This window comes from Oncorhynchus keta, chromosome 24 (assembly GCF_023373465.1).
Source record: "Oncorhynchus keta strain PuntledgeMale-10-30-2019 chromosome 24, Oket_V2, whole genome shotgun sequence".
Taxonomy (NCBI): Eukaryota; Metazoa; Chordata; class Actinopteri; order Salmoniformes; family Salmonidae; genus Oncorhynchus; species Oncorhynchus keta.
In genome coordinates, this window is record NC_068444.1 from 40,024,020 (window position 1) to 40,044,238 (window position 20,219).

General features: G+C 44.1%; 2 protein-coding genes across 3 annotated transcripts in view; one reads left to right on the forward strand and one right to left on the reverse strand.

Moving 5' to 3' along the window:
* LOC118357540 (mediator of RNA polymerase II transcription subunit 9) overlaps window positions 1–3,982 on the forward strand; it is a 34,309-nt gene extending 30,327 nt beyond the window's left edge. The window contains exons 1-2 of one of the 2 annotated variants that reach the window (XM_035734733.2): window positions 2,766–2,946; window positions 3,415–3,982. In XM_035734733.2, coding sequence (XP_035590626.1) covers window positions 2,882–2,946; window positions 3,415–3,631 — 282 coding nt within the window. In that variant the 5' untranslated portion in view covers window positions 2,766–2,881 and the 3' untranslated portion in view covers window positions 3,632–3,982. Of the gene's footprint in view, window positions 1–2,765; window positions 2,947–3,414 lie in introns of those variants that run through there. The other variant, XM_035734734.2, reaches the window with a different exon arrangement.
* Window positions 3,983–5,627: 1,645 nt separating this feature from the next.
* LOC118357541 (dexamethasone-induced Ras-related protein 1-like) lies at window positions 5,628–7,281 on the reverse strand. The gene is made up of 2 exons (XM_035734735.1): window positions 6,883–7,281; window positions 5,628–6,716 (listed from the first exon to the last, which is right to left on the reverse strand). Exons 1-2 carry the CDS (start codon window positions 7,139–7,141, stop codon window positions 6,187–6,189), a joined length of 789 nt encoding a protein of 262 aa, XP_035590628.1. The 5' UTR covers window positions 7,142–7,281; the 3' UTR covers window positions 5,628–6,186.
* Between the last annotated feature and the right edge of the window lie 12,938 nt (window positions 7,282–20,219).

Sequence of the window (20,219 nt, forward strand, 5' to 3'; positions counted from 1 at the left end):
CTCCTCCGATGTTGACGGAGTCTCCCTCCACTCCTATGAAACGCACATGCCATCAGATATGACCTATCCTAACTGCCACTGGTAATAGAACAGTGTGTATGTGTTCACAGAAACATGTATGGAACCAGCACATGGAGACTTCCAAGGTGATGTGATGAAGTCCAGACTGTCACCGAGACCTGGCACTCGGCATAACATTTTTGCTAGACACAACTTTTACTTGTGTTGTCTTTTTTTATCATTGAATTGAATGGTGTCAGCCAATATGGGGAGGGAGTAACTTTGTGCATTCTGGACCAGGATCAGGGAATTCCTGTTGTATACGGGACACCACACAGGAAGGCATGACGACTCTGACATTTGCCAAGGTAGCACCATTACCACCAGACAAAATGCTATATTGGCTGGGAATGACAATGAAAAGTGCACATTGCTATATTAGCAGGACACTGGCTCCAGGTCATCTATAAGTCTTTGCTAGGTAAAGCCCCGCCTTATCTCAGTTCACTGGTCACCATAGCAACACCGACCCATAGCACACGCTCCAGCAGGTATATTGCACTGGTCATCCCCAAAGCCAACACTTCCTTTGGTTGCCTTTAATTCCAGTTCTCTGCTGCCAATGACTGGAACAAATTGCAAAAATCTCTGAAGCTGAAGTTTACCCTCTCTAACTTTAAGCATCAGCTGTCTGAGCAGCTTACAGATCTGTGTACCTGTACACAGCCAATCTGTAAATAGCACCCCAGTATCTCTACTTGCACATCATCAACTGCACGTCTATAACTCTAGTATTAATGCTAAATTTTAATTATTTTCACCTCTAGGGCCTATTTATTGCCTACCTCCCTACTCTTCTACATTTGCACACACTGTACATAGATTTTTTTTATGTGTGTGTTATTGACTGTACGTTTCTTTGTGTGTAAATCTGTGTTGTTTTTGTCGCACTGCTTTGCTTTATCTTGGCCAGGTTGCAGTTGTAAATGAGAACTTGTTCTCAACTGGCCTACCTGGTTAAATAATGGTGAAAAAAAAATCAACACAACATTGACATTACCCCACCCCTGGTTAGCCACTTAGCTTAAAAAGCCAAACCTAAAACAATGTCTGACAATAAATTTACAGTAATATTGCCCCTGTCTGTCTGTGTGGTGCGTACATTTTCTATCACACTGTGTGTAGCCAGTTGATGTCATATCCATTTTGTGGGTTGACAGAAATACTTTCCCCTAAACCTTCTCAATTAAATGTTAACTGCAAAGTAGGCTTACCTGGCAGAAGTGTATATCATGAGTAAGTATATAATTTGTATTTATCATTTGTTATTTGCACACTTTACCATGAAATGAGCAGCAGCAGTACAGAACCATTGCTTGACTAACACATCAGACAGCACAATCCTCATTCCTCACAAAGGACCAGATGCCAAATCTTCCAGACCTTAAAGTGTCTTCTGATGTGATTTAAGCATTTACAAGGCCTGGGGAAGTCAAATTTCGTTGTTTCTCTATGAACAATTGTCATTTTGAGAGTAAATCAAATAAAACAATCTAAAACCAGGAATAATAAAACTGAGAAACTATAATTTATAAAACATAACTTGGGAGAAAAATCTCAGATTTTATAGGGCCCCCCTTAGAGTTGCATGGGAGAATAAACTGCCTATTTGAATTATATAAAAAAATAGCAGCTCGCAACACCTTGAATTTTCAACATGTCTAGCTAGTCTAACTAGTTGTAGTTATACACGTGCTGCGTTCAACGAACCAGCAAGTCGGAAATCTTCACGTTTTTAGTTCTGATGAGTACATGAACAGATTTGTCACAACAGAGGAGATAATAACAACAAATACAGTACAGTATGAAAGTAAGCAGAAACTGCCTCTACAATAGAAATCCCAGATCACACTTGTAGGTGATGACAAGCTCGTGCACAGAAAGACGTCATGGTGTCTTGCGGTGAACTGCGCGTGTACAGGCCGTCAAATCAAAGGATTTAAAGTAGCTTTTGACGAAGGTTGGGTGTAATAACATGTTCATTAAGACAGTGCCTTTAAATTTCGAGAAAATTAACAAATAAGGAATATGTTTTCTTTCATTGACTTCTCAAAAGCCAAACCCCGCTTGGTCTGTTTCGCAAGCTTTCCCGGAAGACTCCCGATGTTCGAATACCACCTCAATAATACAGACAGTTAACGCCTCGATCACGCCGACAGTGTCATTGCATTTTGGCACACCATAAGTACATTAATTTCGAATGGAAAGCTGTGTTTGCCTTGCAAAATTGATTTGCAGTTGCAGTGTGTTCTGTGTGGTGCATAGATTGGATTTATCACCATATCAAATCAAATTGTATTTGTCACATGCGCCAAATACAACAGGTGTAGTAGACCTAGATGCTTACTTTACAAGCCCTTAACCAATAATGCAGTTTTAAGAAAAATACGTGTTAAGTCAAAAATATGGTAGCAGAAGGTAGATGTTGAACTTTTGTTGCACAAAAATCCAGATGATGCTGCTTGCATACCATTTTGCGCAATGTACTATCGGTATGATCCAAGCATAATAGGTTTTGGTGTAACAGAAGTACATTCATTTCCAATGGAGCTGTGTTTGTCTTGCAGCCTTGCGTTGCAGTGGCAGCTGCAGAGCGTACTGTGTTGGATTTATTGAACGTATGTATCAAATTGCATGCTTAAAAGGCTTGGTAGATGGTAGCAGAAGGTGAATGTTAAACTTTTGTTGCAGACATATCCAGAGAATGCAGCATACCATTTTGCGCGTTTCACTGTCGACATAAAGTACGTGGTAGGGAGAGGGGAAACGGACTCATGCACCAGCGCTTGTTGATGACGTTTCAGTTATTCTAGCAGACGCAATGGAGGTAGAGGCAACAAATGAAGATTGCTCCTGGCTTCCTTTTATTCTTGATATTATAAAATGGTAAATTAATTCTGCTGCTTTTTTTTATTGTGCATCTTCCAATACCCTTCACATAAAGCTTTTGGTTATGTATACTCCACTGGTGTGAGGCCAACGTTAGTAAGATAACGTTATTTAGTTAGCTAGAACCATGGTAACGCTAACCGGCTAGTTTACTATCGATAGTTTGTTTTGCTTGTGATTTTGAAGTGTCAGGTATATCGCAGCACATAATATATGCAGTCACAGAGCATAGTATAGTTAATAGTGAGCTGTAATTTAGCTGTCAAAGCCTCATTGTGCCTTGTTACTTTAGTATGCTCTTTCACAATGCACTATTATGACTACATCTATAGCTAAGTGGCTTTGGTCCAGGGCGTTACGTGCTGCTTGCAAAGGCTGGGATCAGCAGCATCAACAAGCTGTACTTCATAAGAAACTGCTATGTAGCCTAAAGTATTGTTTAAATATTTTCTCCCTTTCTAATAGCATGGATAAAGACAGTATGGATGTGAACCAAGAGCTGACCAAGCTGAAGACTAAAATTCAAGAGACCAGGGAGAAGATCCTAGCCATGCCTGAGATAGAGTCCAGTCCTGGGGAGCAACAGGAGCAGCTGAAGACCATGAGAGAGAAGGTGGACACCAAGACACAGCTTCTACAAAAATACAAGGGCCTCTGTGTGTTTGACTCTCCCAAATCATAGTGGGATGGGGACAACATTTTGGTGAATGGATTATCAGGGCATGGACCGAAAAGACTAAGTATGGCATCCAAACTAATTTAGCTAGGTTTCACTGTTGTTTAACGTCAAGTTAAATAATGGTGAGTGCAGCGTTCAGTCTGGTTTAACCAGGCTACAAAAGACTGACCTTTTTATGCCAAATGTGTTCATCATTCAGTGAGTTCATAGCCTGGCTTCTTTCAATTTAGATAAGTACTGACTGTTTGATATCGCGCAATTGTAGAACAGAATTATTATCAATAAGAAGTGTTAAATAGTGTATATTTAGCTGATTTTATTGTTGTATTGTAGAAATAAACACATTTCATTGGGCCTTTTTTTGTTGTTGTTATTCTCAGTTATGTGGATGGTATCTGAAATATTCAGTCATAACAATGATTGGTAGACATAGCAAAGCAAATTCCTGGAAAGGCCTAGCCCATTGAAGTACCAACACAAAGCAGTCGTCTGCCAAGAGAGAACTGCATATTAATTAGCATTGTAATTACACGTTTCAGCCATTAAACCAGAGGGAAGAACAATGTTACAGAAGGCAGGGGAATTATTTTGTTCGGAACGGTTGTAAAAGATCATGTGCCAGTCTTTGCAGGATGGGCATAATCAAGACATGCATGTCACTGTTCTTGTGTATGAATTTACAGGACAAGTTGAGCTAAAGGGGTAAGTTGAGTCACCCTATCATTTTACCAAATGTTTAAGAAGAGGTCATCATTTCATGGAGTGTCAAGGAAGAAACCACATGAAAAAAGAAAAAAAGAAAGTTCAGTCAGAAAGCTGTAGCCAGTTGTACTGTTAGAGGGGCCAGTTACATTAGACGTTATCGCTTTCTTCACTGCATTGCAGGCATTAGCAGGTAAAATAAGGTGTTCATAATCATTCAACAATTTATTTGCATTTTCTGTCTAATAACAGATGTAAAGAAAAGAATGATTGCAAAAATGTGTTATGTAAGAATGATTTCATACTCCACATTTAGGGTCCAAAATTGTTATCACAGGGCACTGCCCCCAGAACTGCTAGTGACTGAAATATACAATATGCAGATATCTTTGTTAGAAAGAACTATATTTCAACCTACCCCACTCTCCCATCCACAGGACTATGCTGAATTGTATGTGTTGAGATGTTTCTGGTTGGTTGAAGGTTTAGAACAGGACTACAGTATGTGCTTTAGTCTAGTAGGAAAGCCTTGTTGTTTCTGTTGATGCTCTCTTGTAGGACATTACATGTACCAGCTGTTATATTTTCAGTGTCATGGTGTGGGCAGAGGCATGTAGGCCAAGGATATACATTCTTATCATGTTTGTGTTTGTCCCCAAGGAGTGTAATCTTTTAACTCAGATTTATTTTTCTTAATTTTTTAAATACACTCAGTGTACATATCATTAGGAACACATTCCTAGTATTAAATTGCACCCCCTTTGCCCTCAGAACTGTATCTCAGTAAAATCTTTGAAAATGTTGGTTGCATATATATTTTTGTTCAGTATACTTTCCCACTGGGCACAGACATCAATTCAACATTTATTCCATGTTGGTTTAATCTAATCTAATTTCATTGAAGTGAAGTGGAAACGACATTGATTCAACCAGTGTGTGCCCAGTGTTAGGACTAGTTAGGTCTATAATAAGCCAATAATGCAAAAGGTGAAAAAGCTGAGAAAGTGCACGGTCCTCTAATTATGTTCCCATTATTGGGTAATTATAGTTCTTACATCCAAGTAGGCTAAATTATTTCTCCATCTGTAAACTGGTGTGGGACCATTTGGCTCTCAACTGTCTTGGATGCTAGACTGCTCATTGCAGCTTATTTCATGAATTCATGCTTTGGTGTTTAGCCTAGGTAGTTTATCCCTAGACACAGTATCTAGGCCTACTAGGTCAAGGGCATGATGTGTGAATAGAGTGGGCCATTTCAAAACACCTTGGGAGAAGAAAAGCATAAAGAAACAGCAGATTCAGATTTTTGTATTTATTTTTTCCAGTTCTTTTCATCCTTTCTTTGCAAAAGTTGACGTCGACATACAATAAATATACATTCACAATATAAAATTGTTCAGATTGCAACATTCAAGTTGAATTATCTGTTATAAAATGTTATAACAAAATGTAAACAACATTCTTCACATTGTACTCCACGCCAGGAGTCTGTTTTCTCGCCTGTCTGTTTTAAGATGTCTAAACAACACATTTTACACATTTGTTGTGAATAATCTCACAATATTTTAAGCCACATCACATAAGGCTCTGGTCTAACAGAACAAAGTAGCGAACGTTCTTAAATGTCTCGCGGACATGTAACATGCGCTTGCACGTTTGTGGAGAGGTTGAATCTAGACAGTATCATTGCTCCTGGAGCTCATTGGTTTTCGCATCGCTGTCTCAAGTGTCCCCACTAAGGACAACGGAAGCGGCATGGGCAGCCTTGCGCGCCCAAACCCCGTCTGTCAGGTGCATCACAAATGAAGCATATCCTTTTAGGTTACAATATCTTCCATACAATTAATCTCATAGTCCTAGCTGATAGTACATCTCTCTTTATCCTTTCCCTGCCCGCCACCGATCGCCTTCTCCTTTATGTACATCAAGTCACTGTGGACGCTCGGGCGCCGTGCGAATGGTGCCACGATGCCATACGCGTCTCCATCGTTTTTCTTGTTCTTATTTTTCAGGGACTTAGTGCGAAGCATGTCGCAGTACTGCACCGAGACCTTGCGGTGGAGGTTCGGGCTCATCTCATTGGGTAGCTTGGCCATGGTGAATAGGGTCTGGAACATTTGGTCCACGTTGGTGTTGCGCTTGGCTGATATCTCAAAGTATGCGCACTGCTCATCTCCAGCCACCAACTGCTCAATCTCTTCACTCTGCACCTCCCGACAAAACTCCCGGTCGCCCTTATTGCCGCAGATAACCAGAGGCACGTCAACGTTCTCCTTGGTCTTGTTTTTTAGGCAAGACTTGGTCTCAATTATCTGTCGCTTGAGACTCTGAACCTCCTCGAATGAGTCTCTGTTATCTAAGCTGAAGACCAGGATAAAGACATCACCTGAATGGAAACAAGAGAAAGGGATTTAGTATCAGAGCTTCTATGAAACGCAGTGAAATATGCTAGAGTATTTCAACGCGTAATAACTACAAAGACGCACAAATTGCGTTATTGAACATGCACACTATTTGAGTTGCAATAACCAGAGATGGAATAAGATATTTACCTGTCAGTATGGATAGTCTCCTCATGGCAGGGAATGGGTGGTTTCCTGAGGTATCCAATATGTCCAGTTGGTATACATCTCCCTTAATGCTGTACAGTTTCCTGTGAAAGTCCTCTATGGTCGGCGTATACTGCTCATCGAATCTCCCGTTCAGAAACTGAGACACGATGGCTGTTTTGCCCACTTTGGTGGACCCCAAAATCACCATCCGACAACAGTTCTTCGCCGGTATATCAAAGTCGTTCTCTAAAGGCGACATTTTCTTGATCGTGATTGTGAAGTAAGAGTGCGTAGAGTGGTTCCAATATGTGCTCCCTCGTCGTTTCCTTTATTTTCAGCCAAAGTTGGATTCAACAGTTGGCTATCGTTTTAAAGTTATCAGTGCGCTCTGTTCAGTCTGTCTGAACTACGGGGATCGCCAGCTATTTAAGCTGAAAGCAGAGCCCTCCCCTCTCCCGACGTCACCGTACTCAGTGCTCTATTGAGTTGAAGGGAAAGGGTAACAGGTGCCTGCTGATGCGTCTGTCAGTTCCAGGGAATACGAGACTATGATAACTGCGTTACCAACTACCTTGGGGATACACAATCCATTTCTCAAAAATCCTTCTTTATTAACCTATACATTGATTGAAGAGGATTTAACAGTTATATCAATAAGGGAGCATAGTATTTATCTGGATTCACCGGGTCAGTCTTTGTCATGGAAAGAGCTGTACTTAAGTTTTGTACACTCCGTGTGTTGTTAGTAATATTGTGTGTAATGCTCGCTTTCTGCAATATTAGGCCTACTTTGTTAACAATTACACTCTTTCTGACATTTGGCCAGTATGTCTTCTGTTTGGAATGATGTTGAACCTTGGACAATTTTAGTAATATCAAATCTAAAGGATGGACTTGAACATATTGTGACTCAAAATAGGCTGCAGTAGCCTAGCCTTCTACATACCAGGCATTCCCAATGCATCAGAGCAGTAGGCCTACACAATCTGCCCTTTTACAATTGATCTGTTTCAGACAGTGCTTTTAATTAAAAAGCCCATGCACATTCAGCCAGGTGAAAATTAAATTGTCATTCCAGACATTGCACTAAACTCATTTCACTCAAGTGTAACAAAACGTAGCCTAGTTTTATTCAATTGCGCACTCAGTTGATTACTATTAGGCTAACACTAATACATTTAAATGTTTTAAAGGGATAGTTCACCCAAATGACACAATTACATGTTGGTCTCTTACCCTGTAAGCAGTCTATGGACAAGGTATGACAACAATCCATGCTTTGGTTTTGTATTCCTGACCACTGTTTCAAATGCTAACTTTTTAGCATTTGTGGCCCAAATCCAATGCAAGTCAATAGTACCTAATATTAAGATTTTTGCACTTCATGTCCAATTCATCCTAAAGTTTATACAAATTGATTGTGTCAGTCAATGAAGTTACTTATAAATGTGATTTTGTAATTTGGGAGACTATCCCTTTCAGCTTTAATTCAATTATTTGAAACGTGCACTCCATTAATGCATTTGTGCATAGTTCTTCATTCAAGTCACCAGTCAGAATAAGCCTCTCGTGGAAAGCGGAGAACATTTGTGTATTTACAAGGCCTACCACTAAGGGGCACTCATGTTGCAACCAGCACAGGTGCTTTGGCAAACACATTGTAGTGAAATACAATTGTGCTTTGTGTGATTTATTAACCATAGAAGCAGTCAGTAAGAAAAATATCACTTTTCCGCATTTAGTGTGTTTGTATGGCTGCATAATGCAGAGTGTGTTTGTGTGTGTACACGTGTACATATGTGCTTACATGTTTTCCTGTATCTGTGCATGCATGTACAGTGCCTTGCGAAAGTATTCGGCCCCCTTGAACTTTGCGAACTTTTGCCACATTTCAGGCTTCAAACATAAAGATATAAAACTGTATTTTTTGTGAAGAATCAACAATAAGTGGGACACAATCATGAAGTGGAACGACTTTCATTGGATATTTCAAACTATTTTAACAAATCAAAAACTGAAAAAATGGGCGTGCAAAATTATTCAGCCCCCTTAAGTTAATACTTTGTAGAGCCACCTTTTGCTGCGATTACAGCTGTAAGTCGCTTGGGGTATGTCTCTATCAGTTCTGCACATCGAGAGACTGAAATTTTTTCCCATTCCTCCTTGCAAAACAGCTCGAGCTCAGTGAGGTTGGATGGAGAGCATTTGTGAACAGCAGTTTTCAGTTCTTTCCACAGATTCTCGATTGGATTCAGGTCTGGACTTTGACTTGGCCATTCTAACACCTGGATATGTTTATTTTTGAACCATTCCATTGTAGATTTTGCTTTATGTTTTGGATCATTGTCTTGTTGGAAGACAAATCTCCGTCCCAGTCTCAGGTCTTTTGCAGACTCCATCAGGTTTTCTTCCAGAATGGTCCTGTAATTGGCTCCATCTATCTTCCCATCAATTTTAACCATCTTCCCTGTCCCTGCTGAAGAAAAGCAGGCCCAAACCATGATGCTGCCACCACCATGTTTGACAGTGGGGATGGTGTGTTCAGGGTGATGAGCTGTGTTGCTTTTACGCCAAACATAACATTTTGCATTGTTGCCAAAAAGTTCAATTTTGGTTTCATCTGACCAGAGCACCTTCTTCCACATGTTTGGTGTGTCTCCCAGGTGGCTTGTGGCAAACTTTAAATGACACTTTTTATGGATATCTTTAAGAAATGGCTTTCTTCTTGCCACTCTTCCATAAAGGCCAGATTTGTGCAATATACGACTGATTGTTGTCCTATGGACAGAGTGTCCCACCTCAGCTGTAGATCTCTGCAGTTCATCCAGAGTGATCATGGGCCTCTTGGCTGCATCTCTGATCAGTCTTCTCCTTGTATGAGCTGAAAGTTTAGAGGGACGGCCAGGTCTTGGTAGATTTGCAGTGGACTGATACTCCTTCCATTTCAAAATTATCGCTTGCACAGTGCTCCTTGGGATGTTTAAAGCTTGGGAAATCTTTTTGTATCCAAATCCGGCTTTAAACTTCTTCACAACAGTATCTCGGACCTGCCTGGTGTGTTCCTTGTTCTTCATGATGCTCTCTGCACCTGCTCAAGGAAATGGTGTACTCATGTTAAGAACCCAATTATCAGTCTTCTCAGAAACCCAGAACTGAAATCTCCCATAATTGCGTCAGATGCTCGATTTGGTTCTGGGGGAGACGTATGAGAAAAGATACTAATGAGACTCGCGAAGTCTCCAACCCCCGAAACAGAAACTCTCAGCAAAAACTAGACCAAATGTCTCCTTTTTCCCCAAATTCAAAAGATGCGACGAAAAACAAATCTTCAAACCGGAAACAAAGTTCCTTGTTAGTCATTGCATCCCACAGTCTGTTGATAGATGCTACGATAACATCCTATGTTACGTGCCTCAGTCCACAAGAGATGAGGTATGTTACTTCAATCCCATCTGAGTTGGAGGGCAGAAGCAACGTGCCTCTCAGAAAAACCCCTGGTGGGTGGCGAAACACATAAAAAATAGGCACTGTGACCCAATGTATCCACGGCCTGCCCTTGATGACTTATCCAGGGTCTCTCTGACCCGGAGCCTGGTGCACAGGTCTCTAATGCAATACAGGCATGTAGCAATGGAACTCAGGGCCCCCAAAAAAACAGACGAAAGTGACCCTTTTAATACATGTTATTTTATGCAATAGACTAGAACAAAACTATGCAGAAAATTGTTTATATATCTATTATATCAATATATATATGAGAGAGAGAGAGATCCAATCAGAGTAAAACAAAATAGCCATTTCCGATAGCATGGCAAAGGATTTCTAAGAAACTACATAGAACACAGACCAAAGACATGACACATTAAAATGGAGTTAAAAATCACAGTTTTATAACCGGTTAGGTAATGGTGGACACAGACTGCCTTTATTACAGAGCAAAGACAAAGGGGATGAGACATAACATTGAAACAGAGAGAAGGAGAAATGTGGTAACTCCAACCTCTCTTTAACACTGCGGGAGGGAACAAGGGAGGGAGACAGTGCCCAGACATGAAAGACAGCATCCAATTTTCTACTGCCATGTCCATCCTTCACGCCCTCGTTTTACGCTACAAACGAGAGGAAGAAATGACATACATCTACTTTCCCTGTGATTGTGAGAGAGAAGAAATGCAGAGAGCGAGACCACGAAACACACATCAAAAGGATGGCCAGACAGGCCATTTTAATGTCAGATAACGGTCGTTGACAGAAGGTGATAATGATACAGGTAACTGGTTACTGGTCCAGAGGCGTCGGAGGAGAACAGTGTGGAACACCATGTGTACAAAGCAAATAGATGACTTCAAACAGCCGGACTATCAAGGATTCTCGCCGTGTGGGACTGACGTAGAAAAAAAGTAGGCACACAGGGACACACAGCTTTGTGCATCAGCAGCTGCAGCCATGCTGGAGGATTGCTACACAGACAGTGATGGGAACACAACACTCACACTGGGAAGTTGCTCTGTACAAACATGGTTCCCACAAGCTGCAAAGCATGGGGTGTCCAGAGTGCATAAACACTGGCCAGCTGCTGGAAGCAGGAGTTGTGTTGACACTACAAACAACCAGATACATACTAGTATACCTTCAGTCATTGTTTGGGGTTTGACTGGAAGGGTTTGGTGGTTGCAGAGAAGGTATAACCAGACATTAAAAACGACCAGATACATTAACGTTTACCTCACCAATGGCCTTAAGGTGTTTGGACATGTCTGGAAGAGGTGAGTGCAGATCATGTATACAAGACACTACGTGATACATGGCCTTTCACCTCAGCAAAAACCTTAAAAAAAACTGACTGCGTAAGTTGTCTTACAAGTATACCTTCTCTGCATGAACCCCTTCAACAGTAAACGGGCTAGAAACCTTACATTAAGAAGTGTACGTTTTCACAGACTAACCTATTTTTATCTTCTTTCAGATAATTTATGAATTGTACTTGCCTGATTTCAATCCAGAATAGAATTCTGCTGCTCCATCGATCGCTCCATACAGTGCCTTCGGAAAGTATTCAGAGCCCTTGACTTACCTCCATATTTCATTACGTTACAACCTTATTTTAAAATTGATTGAATTTTTTTTTTTCTCATCAATCTACACACAATACCGCATAATGACAAAGCGAAAACAATCATGGACACTTACTGACAGTTGTGGCTGCTTTGTGTGATGTATTGTTGTCTCTACCTTCTTGCCTTCTGTGCTGTTGTCTGTGCCCAATTTTTTTTTCTACCATGTTGTTGTCATGCTGTGTTGTCATATGTTGCTGCCTTGCTATGTTGTTGCCTTAGGTCTCTATTTATGTAGTGTTGTTGTCTCTCTTGGCGGGATGTGTTTTGTCATGTATTTATATTTTATGTTTTAAATGATTCTTTTAAATCCCAGCCACCCATCCCCGCAGGAGGTATTTTGCCTTTTGGTAAGCCTTCATTGTAAATAAGAATTTGTTCTTGCCTAGTTAAATAAAGGTTTAATAAATAAATAAAATACATTTACATAAGTATTCAGATCCTTTGCTATGAGACTCAAAATTGAGCTCAGGTGTAGCCTATTTCCATTGATCATCCTTGAGATGTTTCTACAACTTGATTGGAGTCCACCTGTGGTAAATTCAATTGATTTGAAAGTCACACACCTTCAACAAATTACTGAGTAAAGGGTCTGAATACTTATGTAAATGTGATATTTCTGTTTTTTATTTGTAATACAGTTGCAGAAAAATCAAAAAACCCTGTTTTTGCTTTGTCATTATTGGGTTTTGCGTGTAAATTGATGAGGCGAAATGTACAAAAAAATATCTATTTAACGCTGTAATGTAACAAAATGTGGAAAATGTCAAGGGATCTGAATACTTTCCGAATGCACTGTACATGCAGTCTGTAACTGCCATCCTAGAAGTCATTTGTGCTGACTTCAAAATGAGGGGCATTGTACAAAACAATTAAATCAGCGATTGGATCTTCTCTGACCAATTAAATTATCGAATCCACTGACGTTTATTCATGATTCGTGTAGGCTGTCTCTGGCCCAACGTTCCCTATTCAACAAGACGTCAGGGAGGAATGCATATCCATACTCATCGTGGAGAAGAAACACTACTGGGCATGTATTTGGCCGGAGTGAAGTGGATGGGCAGAATGTGTGCCTGTGAGTGCGTGCCTCCCTGATTGCACTCGTAACCCAGTGAACTAAATAACAACTAGACTTCATAATTACATACTATTATTCAAATAATAATAATACACTACGTGATCCAAAGGTGTGTGGACACCTGCTCGTCGAACATCTCATTCCAAAATCATGGGTATTAATATGGAGTTGGTCCCCCTTTGCTGCTATAACAGCCTAAGCTCTTCAGGGAAGGCTTTCCACTAGATGTTGGAACATTGCTGTGGAGACTTGCTTCCATTTTCTTCCATTCAGCCACAAGAGCATGGTGAGGTCGGGCGATGAAGCCTGGCTCGCAGTCGGCGTTCCAATTCATCCCAAAAGTGTTTGATGGGGTTGCTGTCAGGGCTCTGTGCAGGCCAGTCAGGTTCTTCCACACCAATCTTGACAAACCTTTTCTGTATGGACCTCGCTTTGTGCATGGGGCATTGTCATGTTTAAACAGAAAGGGCCTTCATCAAACTGTTGACACAAATTTGAAAAAAAGGAAAGAATTGTCCAGAATGTCATTGTATGCTGTAGCACTAAGATTTCCCTTCACAGGAACTAAGGGCCCTAGCCCAAACTATAAAAAACAGCCCCAGACCATTATCCCTCATCCACCAAACTTTACAGTTGTCACTATGCATTTGGTCAGGTAGTGTTCTCCTGGCATCCACCAAACCCAGATTCGTCCGTCGGACTGCCAGATGGCGAAGAGTGATTCTTCACTCCAGAGAAAGTGTTTCCACTGTTCCAGAGTCCAATGGTAGTGAGCTTCACACCACTCCAGTCGACGCTTAGCAATGCGCATGGTGATCTTAGGCTTGTGTGCGGCTGCTCGTCCATGAAAACCCATTTCAGAAAGCTCATGCATAGTATTAATATTAGCCCTCTGATTACAATGAAGAGCATGTCGCTCTGTTCTGGGCCAGCTGCAGCTTAACTAGGTCTTTCTTTGCAGCACTAGACTATAGGACTGGACAATAATCAAGATAAGACAAACCTAGAGCCTGCAGGACTTACTTTGAGTAAGATGTCAAAAAAGCTCCCTCTCCCCATCTTTACAACCATTGAATCTAAATGTTTTGACCATTACAGTTTATATTCTAAGGTAACACTAAGTAATTTAGACTTCTCAATTGTTCAACAGCCACACCATTCATTACCAGATTGAAGACTCTTCTCTTCAGTATGATTGAGTGTAGTCTGGGCCTGGGGAGTGAAGGTGGACAGAAAGGCACTGGAGCGAACAAACTGGCCTTGCTGTCTCTGCCTGGCTGGTTCCACTCTCTCCACTGGGATTAAACATTCAGTGAAACCCAGGCTACCTAAGTATGATTCTCAATCGGAGACAACTAATGACACCTGCCTCTGATTGAGAACCATACTAGGCCGAAACATAGATATACCGAAATCCTAGAAAAACAAAGACTGCCCACCCCAACTCACGCCCTGACCATACTAAATAATGACAAAACAATGGAAATGAAGGTCAGTACCCCCCCAAAAAAAAGGTGCTATAGGGGAGGGGCTCTGGTGGCAGGCAGGCAGACCCCACTTTACCATCGTCTTAGTCCGCCTTCTTGTCCGCTTCCGTGGCCTCCTAACCACGATGACCCTACTAAATGACCCCACTGGACTGAGGGGCAGCTCGGGACAGAGGGGCAGCTCGGGACAGAGGGGCATCTCGGGACAGAGGGGCAGCTCGGGACAGAGGGGCAGCTCGGGACAGAGGGGCAGCTCGGGACAGAGGGGCAGGGGCTCTGGGCTGAGGGTCTCTGGCGCCTCTGGGCTGAGAGTCTCAGGCGCCTCTGGGCTGAGGGGCTCTGGCGCCTCTGGGATGAGGGGCTCTGGCGCCTCTGGGCTGAGGGGCTCTGGCGCCTCTGGGCTGAGGGGCGGCCCCTGGCTGACTGGCGGCACTGGCGGCCCCTGGCTGACTGGCGGCCCCAGGCAGACTGGTGGCACTGGCGGCCCCTGGCAGACTGGCGGCACTGGCGGCTCCTGGCAGACTGGCGGCCCTTGGCTGACTGCCGGCACTGGCGGCCCCTGGCTGACTGGTGGCACTGCGGCCCCTGGCTGACTGGCGGCCCCTGGCAGACTGGCGGCACTGGCGGCCCCTGGAAGACTGGCGGCACTGGCGGCCCCTGGCAGACTGGCGGCACTGGCGGCGCTGGGCTGAGGGGCTCTGGCGCCTCTGGGCTGACTGGCGGCCCCTGGCTGACTGGCGGCCCCTGGCAGACTGGCGGCACTGGCGGCCCCTGGCAGACTGGCGGCACTGGTGGCTCCTGGCAGACTGGCGTCACCTGGCTGACTGGCGGCACTGGCGGCCCCTGGCTGACTGGCGGCCCCTGGCAGACTGGCAGCACTGGCAGCCCCTGGCAGACTGGCAGCACTGGCGGCTCCTGGCAGACTGGCAGCACTGGCGGCTCCTGGCAGACTGGCGTCACCTGGCTGACTGGCGGCACTGGCGGCCCCTGGCTGACTGGCGGCCCCTGGCAGACTGGCAGCACTGGCGGCCCCTGGCAGACTGGCAGCACTGGCGGCTCCTGGCAGACTGGCAGCACTGGCGGCCCCTGGCAGACTGGCAGCACTGGCGGCCCCTGGCAGACTGGCGGCACTGGCGGCTCCTGGCAGACTGGCGGCACTGGCGGCGCTGGGCAGACTGGCGGCACTGGCGGCGCTGGGCAGACTGGCGGCACTGGCGGCCCTGGGAATACTGGCGGCACTGGCGGCGCTGGGCAGACGGGTGGCTCAGGCGGCGCTGGGCAGATGGGTAGCTCAGATGGAGCTGGGCAGACTGGCGACTCTGATGGCGCTGGGCAGACGGGAAGCTCCGGCAACGCTGGAGAGCAAGGCTCTGGCAGCGCTGGACTGAGTAGCTCTGGCGCCTCTGGAATGAGGGGCTCTAGCGCCTCTGGACTGAGGGGCGGGAGCTCTGGCAGCGCCGGACAGGCGGGAGACTCCGGCAGCGCCGGACAGGCGGGAGACTCCGGCAGCGCTGGAGAGGAGGAAGGCTCCGGCAGCACTGGACAGGCGGGAGCACCTGTAGGGATGAGACGGAGAGACAGCCTGGTGCGGGGGGCTACCACCGGAGGGCTGGTGCGTGGAGGTGGTACCGGATAGACCGGACCGTGCAGGCGCACTGGAGCTCTTGAGCACTGAGCCTGCCCAACCTTACCCGGTTGAATGCTCCCGGAACTAAACACCTCCCTCTGCAACTGGATTCTGGACTTCCTGACGTGCTGCCTTCAGGTGGTAAGGATAGGCAACAACACATCCACCACACTGGTCCTCAACACAGGGGCCCCTGCATGCTCAGTCCCCTCCTGTACTCCCTGTTCACTCATGACTGCATAGCCAGGCATTACTCCAACACCATCATTAAGTTTGCCGATGACACAACAGTGGTAGGCCTGATTAGCGACAACGACGAGACAGCCTATGTGGTGCCAGGACAACAACCTCTCCCTCAACGTGATCAAGATAAAGGAGATGAATGTGGACTACAGGAAAAGGAGGACCGAGCACACCCCCATTAATACAGGTAACGAGTGGAGGACAGAGGAGCCTCTTAAAGTTATAGGTCTGTGAGAGCCAGAAATCTTGCTTGTTTGTAGGTGACCAAATACTTATTTTCCACCATAATTTGCAAAAAAATTCATAAAAAAGCCTACAATGTGATTTTCTGGATTTTTTTTTCCTCATTTTGTCTGTCATAGTTGAAGTGTACGTATAATGTACCTCTCTCATCTTTTTAAGTGGGAGAACTTGCATAATTGGTGGCTGACTAAATACTTTTTTGACCCCACTATGTACTATGTGTTACTTGATTATATCTATGTGTCCTTCTGTTGATGACTTGTGTGGTGTGTCATCCAAAGACAGGCAGCTCAAAAGCATGTGTCTGTTCTATTTCACTAGGTTGCTAATGAGTTGCTATCTCTTGCTCTCACACATCCACGCACCAACACTCCCCCGCACACACAAACACACACACACACTCCCCAGCACACACACACACACACAAACACACTGTATACTGTATGACTAGTCCTTCGGTGAGCGGGGAAATTCGCAGCTAACCCTCACACAGGCGATAGGCATAACGCCAGAAGACGCTTGTAGGTTTAACAGCTTCAACGCAGTTACACCTTCGACACCACCAAACAAAAGCAATGGTAGGCTATGTGTTTGTCGGTTGCCACGGGTTACTGCTGATCTGATTTAATCCTGGCATAAACTCACTCCAGGTGATTAAACAACTTCATTTAATTGATTTCATTCAGGCATTGGGCTAGTTTTACTACCGCAACAAAACAGTGGATGTGTTGTCATTCTGTAAGTGAGATCCTTGGACAAACAGTCCATCCTGCTTCATCTTCATTTTTGCTTGCAACACTGTGCTCTCTGTCGATAGACGTCCTTGGTGAAAGGTCTGCAAATACCAGAGAATAAACCCATAATAGAATCATAAATGGGAGAAGAGAGTAATACGGCTACTCCACCGTACCAGCCCGTGCCTGGAGCCCGTGTTTGTTCCCCGGAAGAGTGTATGTGTGTGTGTGTGTGTGTGTAAAAGTTGTCCCTCTTCCTGCCTGTTATCCATTGCTGCACGCATGGACACACAGTGTTCTGCACCAATGACCTCCCAGTCACTCCTCGTAAAGCCCCATCCTGTACAGACAGATGACTGCTGGAACAGGTGTAGCGTTCAACCCTATAATGACCTTCTCTCCCTCTTCTCCCTCCCTCTCTTCTGTCACTGCTCCTTATAAAACACGGGAGTAAAAAGTTATTAATGCCCACCCAGTTATGGATAATGGAGACTAATTAGCATCTGAGTTTACATCAGGGATCGTTCAATGGACTGACAACAGGTAGGTACAGACTGGAGAGTGATATATAGCATGTTTTGATTGGGATAGACAGGGGCAGGTACAGTAAACAGAGCTACCTATTATTCTGCTAGTCTGAATAAGAGTGGGTGGAAGAAGGAAATCAAATATTGAGTGAGATTCGGGATGGCTTTAATCAGACCTGAAAATGAGTTAACAATGCTAATATAAATTCAATGTGACAACACTAATATCTGTGAATTATTCTCTGCTCTGATGAAACCACGATTGAACTCTTTGGCCTGAATACCAAGCATCACATCTGGAGGAAACCTGTCTCCCTTCCTCCGGAGAAGCATGGTGGTGGCAGCATCATGCTGTGGGAATGTTTTTCAACGGCAGGTACTGGGAGACTAGTCAGGATTGAGGGAAAGATGAATAGAGCAAAGTACAGCGAGATCCTTGATGAAAACCTGCTCCAGAGTGCTCTGGACCTCAGACTGGGGCTAAGGTTCACCTTCCAACAGGACAACGACACAAAGCACACAGCCAAGACAGTGCAGGAGTGGCTTTGGGACAACTCTCTAAATGTCCTTGAGTGGCCCAGACAGAGCCTTGACTTGAAGCCGATCTAACATCTCTGGAGAGACCTGAAAATAGCTGTGCAGCTACGCTTCCCATCCAACCTGACAGAGCTTGAGAGGATCTGCAGAGAATAAAGGGAGAGACTCCACAAATACAGGTGTAGCGTCATACCCAAGAAGACTCAAGGCTGTAATCGCTGCCAAAGGTGCTTCAACAAAGTACTGAGTAAAAGGTCTGATGTTATTTTTATTTTTTTTTAAAATACATTTGCAAACATTTCTAAAAACCTGCTTTTGCTTTGTTATTATTGGGTATTGTGTGTAGAAAAAAAAACGTTTCATCAATTTTAGAATAAAGCTGTAATGTAACAAAATGTGGAAAATGTTAATGCCGCTGTTAATGCCCGGTCTGATATGTCATTCAAAGACAGGCAGCTAAAAAGCATGTGTCTGATTTCTGTCACTGGGTTGTTGTTGAGTTGCTATCTCTCGCCTTAACACACACCCGAGCACAAACGCTTCACCTGCACGCACGCACGCACGCACATACACACACGCACATACACACACGAACACATACAAAGACACACACACGTACTGTATGAGTAGTCGTGCAGTGAGCGGGGACCTTCGCAGCTGGCCCACACACACGCAATAGATATAACGCCAGAGCCGCTTGTGGATTTGACAGCTTCAATGCAGTTACACCTTTGACATGCCAAACAAAAGCAATGATAAGCTATGCGTTTGTCGGTTACCATGGATTACTGCTGATCTGATTTGAACCTGGCCTAAACTTATACCAGGTGATTCAACAACTCCATCAATCATTTGAAGATTTAATTGATTTCATTCAGGCATTATACAAATCACTTAGAATAGCTCTAGTGCTGGTTTTACTACATCAACAAAACAGTGGATGTGTTGTCATTCGACACATTAGCTGATCAAAACGCACATCCTCTGTGCTTGGAGAAGACTCATGACATGGACCGTGCCTTGACAAATCAATCGACACACTAAAAAGTCAACCAGTTCCATCCTGGTCTGTATTCAACTCCCCAGGGAAACAGTGATGCACAACAGGGAACCTACAGCTATGTAATTGGCTTTTCTCCTCTCGTTCTCTCTCCGTATCTGTCACTCTCGCTTCCAGAGTGAGTCTGAATTAGTCACAGTAAAAGGCCGTCCAGCCTTACTTGTGATAAAAAAGCTGGACTATCTGAGGCCTGACCCCAGCCTCACAGTGACCTAATTATATGACTTCCCCCAACCTTTCAATCAGTGGCCGCTCCACGCAGGTCCATTTAAAACCTCTTTGAGTAGGTGGGCTTCTCATCGATCCTAGCACAGGTAGGCTAAATATAAGCCTGAAAGGGACCCAAAGGGCCCTGGTCAAAATAGTGCACTATATAGGGGATATTTGAAACACAAACATAGTTTATAATGAACAGGGTATGTAGTGTATGGATCAGAAACACCGAACACATCAGAGTTAGAGGATCAGATTTAATTAAGATGCATGGTAATTGTGACATCTGCAAACATAGCCAGCTAGAAGATTAAGCAATAAGGCCCGACTGAGGGGGTGTGGTATATGGCCAATATACGATGACTAAGGGCTATTCTTAGGCAGGATGCAACACGGTGTGCCTGGATACACCCCTTAGCTGTGGTATATTAGAAATTTACCACAAACTCCCAGGGTGCCTTATTGTTATCG

What these genes read in the sequence shown, in the direction of transcription:
- LOC118357541 (XM_035734735.1), bottom strand. Translation starts at nt 7,141, where the DNA reads ATGTCGCCTTTAGAGAACGACTTTGATATACCGGCGAAGAACTGTTGT. An exon ending in GAGACTATCCATACTGACAG is followed by an intron (nt 6,717 to 6,882) that starts GTAAATATCTTA and finishes GTTTCCATTCAG; the next exon opens with GTGATGTCTTTATCCTGGTC.